Source organism: Apteryx mantelli, chromosome 28, assembly GCF_036417845.1.
Source record: "Apteryx mantelli isolate bAptMan1 chromosome 28, bAptMan1.hap1, whole genome shotgun sequence".
Taxonomy (NCBI): domain Eukaryota; kingdom Metazoa; phylum Chordata; class Aves; order Apterygiformes; family Apterygidae; genus Apteryx; species Apteryx mantelli.
The window spans coordinates 6,700,114-6,704,337 of NC_090005.1; the positions used below are offsets into that span (position 1 = coordinate 6,700,114).

Sequence of the window (4,224 nt, forward strand, 5' to 3'; positions counted from 1 at the left end):
GCATGGAATGATGGTCTGCTTAGGACTGGCATGGAACTGTAGATGTGGACATGCCCGACTCACCTAGCACGAATCATGGTATTTTGAGTATTTTTAATGAAAATTAATAAATACATTGAGAAACTAGGGGTGGGGAGGAAATGAGAATGTAAACGTTGTTGATCGTCTTATGCCAGGAATAACGGCTACTGCTAGAGATAGCAGCCATGGTCAAATACACCTTGCGTCTAAGGATGATCCAGTGAAACAGCCACAAGAAGGTGGCATAGATGCATCCAGACAATAGCAGATTAAAAAGGAGACTATGTGTCCACTTCCATAAAGCAATGATGCAGGTATTTGAAGTTCTTCAGGGGATTCACATTAATCCCTGAGACAGTTAAGCCTTTAGCAAATTGAAGCATGAACCACCAGAGGACCACTCCTCCGGCTCTGTCAGGGAGTTGTGTTTGGGTGGGCTATCTTGTCCTTGTCAGGGGCTAGTCTTTGGAGCGCTATGAGGCACTCTAGGTTTATCCTATAGTGACCAGAGGGAGGTGGGCACATGAGAATCAAGCTACAGCCCATCCTTCACCCCAGCCATCTTAATGGCTGCAAGGTGATTGAGATGAACTTGCACTGGAGCTGGTGGTTTGTTGCCACCTGCGATGCCCAGGTGCACTTACACCAAGGTGAGGAACTTCTGGGGGCCAGAAGTCAGGGGGGAATGAGTCTGTTGTTCACATCAAGGCCTTTTGATAAGCTCCTTCACTTCTTCTGGAAAGCCTTCTCCAGAGCTTGTATCACTTCCTTGTTTCTGAGTGTGTAAATGAAGGGGTTCAACAAGGGAGTTACAACTGTGTTAAAGATATTAACAAGTTTGTTCAGATCCAAGGAGTTCTGGGCCGACGGCTTGACATAGAGGAATATAATGGAGCTGTACCATATTGTAACGACCGTGAGATGGGCAGAGCAGGTGGAGAAGGCCTTCTTCCGGCCCTGGGCTGATTGGATTCTCAGGATGGTAGAGATGATGTACATGTAGGAGACTAGCGTAACCACACAGGAGACCACCACAACAATTATGGAGACGAGGAAGGTCGCCAGCTCCACGGGCCATGTATCTGTGCAGGAGAGGGCGAGGCAGGAATCTATATCACAGAGAAAATGATTGATAACTTTTGGTCCACAGAATGTCAGTCTGGATGTCAAAAAGGCCAGCAGCGAGATGGCCAGAAAGCCTCCCAGCCAGGAGCCGAGGGCCAGCTGAGCAGAGAAGACATTGTTCATGAGGGAGTTGTATCTCAAAGGGTAACATATGGCTAAATAGCGGTCGTAGGCCATGACAGCCAGGAGAAAACATTCGGTGGAGCCTAGGGAGAAAAGAAAGAACAACTGAAGGATGCAGAGTCTGAAGGAGATGGTCTGGCTAGTTCCCAGCATGACTCCCATAGCTTTGGGAACAATGCCCGTTATGTACCAGATCTCCAGAAAGGAGAGATTACAGAGGAAAAAATACATTGGGGTATGGAGGTTCCTGTTTGCCCATACAAGGGCTATGATGGATGCATTGCCTGTTACTGTCAGGGAATACATCAGTGCAAACAGCACCACAAGGGACACCCGGAAATGCCACGTGCCTGGGAAACCCAAAAGGATGAATTCTTGCACAGTTGTCGTGTTTCCCATGTCCCTCCAAGTGCAGAGGTCCACCTGTCAAGACAGAAAAGATCGTGTGGTAGTTTGAATGCCTAGGCTGGGCCTACTGGCAGGTAAACATGCTACCAGTAATTAAACAAGATCACCATCCCTGAAAATACAGCTTCTCCAGAGCAGGAAAAAGCTGTACCTGTGCTCCATACTACATGAGGAAGAGACTGCACTGCAATACTTTAGGGAGGGTTTTGTCTACCTTGAATTAAAGATGTCAGCTAAATCATACCTATGTTTGGACAGTTGAATAGGACTCTGAAGACCAGGCAACACAGTCGAAGGAACCTGGAGAATTCTTTATCTGACCAAGTGCATGGGTCTTCTTTAGAACATGGTGACTCTAATGGCTTCTGAGAGATGAAAATCCTGTTCAGGGAAGTGCAAAAGACAGGCTGAGAGTCTTCACCTACATGAAAGGCTGTAGCACAGAGGAAGGGAATAGCATAGCTGCACTCCGCAGGGCAAACAATACTGAGTTATGATTTCAGCAAATGAGACTGAGGTACCAGTAAACGATGAGGAGAACATGACACTGGAGAAGATTTTCTGACCTCTTATAGGCCAGCTGATCACAAGGGCTTCAGGCTGAAGTGGCAGTGTCACAGGACAACAGAGTAGAATGACAGGCGTTACTTAAGAACTCATGGTCTCCTAAATTTACCTTTTTCCAAGTCCTCAGGACTGGAAACTTTCAGAATTACCTCTATTACCTCCATTTAGGTCTGCTTCTCAACGTAGCTACTCAGGAGGTGTAGGACTCACCTCCGTAATTTTGCCATCTGAAAGTCATGGGAAGAATCTATGCTGACCACATTTAAACAATAACAACAATAACAACAACAATAATAAATCATATCTGACTGCCTCAGCTGAAGTCCCTTCTTTCTCAATGGATACAAAAACAGGAGGCATGGCTTACCTCGTTTCATAGAGATGGCTAAAAGCACTCTAGAAGTGCCAATTTCTCCCCGAGGACTAGGGTAGGAGTCTAGCAACCAGCTCAGGTGGACAAGTCAGACATGTCAACTTGGGCAGAGGCATCCCTGTATCTATCACCTTTTGCAGGCCAAATTCACTAAGCTGAATCCCACCCAACATAACTCTGTTGAGAAGCCAGCTGATCCGAGGGGTTTAAGCTACTTCCTCCTTCCAGTTAATGGAGGCAGAACAGTACCTCCAGAGAAGAGCTGATCTCTTCCTCAGGGGTGTGTCTAAGACAGATGGAGTCGAATCATCATCTGAAGAATCCCTTTCTTTCCTTTCATCCTCCTTAGGAACATATATGCAAAATCTCACGTGGCTAGAGCAAAGACATCCTCCTTAATGCATTTCTCTTTAAACGTGCCAGGCATTGAAAGTCTACACCAGATGTCCTGGGCAGGCGTCACGTACCAGCTCTGCCAATGGAAATGATCTAAACAAACTCTCTTCATGCAACATCATCTCTCCTCCAGATGAAGCCATGATCCCCCTTGTCTGAAGGAAAGCAGAGGAAAGAGGGTGATTTATTGGAGCTGTTCTAGACAAGTGCCTCAGAAAGCACTGCCTCTCGCTATGGCAGTCTCCAGTCTCTCCACAAGAGAAGCGAAGATGAACACCTTCCTGACTCATTGCAAGATGCATCAAATTGCCTGATGGTGATTCCTCCCCTTCCACCCATTAGGTAGTGGCAGCTTGCACTCCTGCTTTTCTTTCCCCCTCACAGCCACCACTGTACCTCTACAAAGCGGGCTTAGCATGCGCGCGCACACACACACACACACAAACAGTAAATTATCTCCACTTTACCTCCATGTAGTGACAGCATACAGCAGAGAATTACAAGACAGGACAAATCTTCACAGCCAAAAGACTGTGAACAAACGCCTTTTTCCTGCTGAGAACTCCCCCAGCATCCCTAGCATAAAAACATCCCCACACCCACCTTGTTAGCACACTGAAGCTCCAACTGGCTATGCAGTGGAGACTGTTTTGAATTTTTCCTCTGTGTGCCACAGGGAGTTTGATCTCTTGGGGGATTTCACAGGCTTGTTGAAGATGGATAGTGTTCTCTCTTCACACAGGCTAATTAAAGAACAGTAATGCAATTCTCTAAAGTGGCTGTCAGATGTGTTTGGTTTTTTTTGCCACCTGCCTGCCACGGTATGTGAGCCTTGGCAGAAACTCAATGTTCTCTTGTGTGGCAATTTCCTGGCATGCTGATGTCTGAAATAGCCATGCCCCAAAAGACTGGAAGTGTCCAATACCTGGATGCTGGGCATTAAGATCTTGAAATCTCCAGGCTGGGGATAATTAAAGACAAATATGGTCATACGAATACAGAGATAGAAAGGTGGGATTCACCTACCTCTTTTCAGCTGTCAGAATATCGAACAGCAGTTGCGGCCTAAGTTTTCAGTCTTAATCTAAGTGAAGAGCTAAGCTCTAAGTCAGACAAGACTTGAGTATAGGCATATTGACCTCCCCTGCCTTCAGGGCAGGTGCCTCCACACGATCTATTCATCTTTGCTCTGCTGATCAGCAGGGAAGAGA

The 4,224-nt window shown here is 46.5% G+C and overlaps 1 protein-coding gene across 1 annotated transcript; it reads right to left on the reverse strand.

The window, feature by feature from the left end:
- Positions 1-747: 747 nt before the first annotated feature.
- Positions 748-3,160, reverse strand: LOC136994419 (olfactory receptor 6F1-like). The gene is made up of 2 exons (XM_067312227.1): positions 3,085-3,160; positions 748-1,692 (listed from the first exon to the last, which is right to left on the reverse strand). Exons 1-2 carry the CDS (start codon positions 3,154-3,156, stop codon positions 748-750), a joined length of 1,017 nt encoding a protein of 338 aa, XP_067168328.1. The 5' UTR covers positions 3,157-3,160.
- Positions 3,161-4,224: the final 1,064 nt, after the last annotated feature.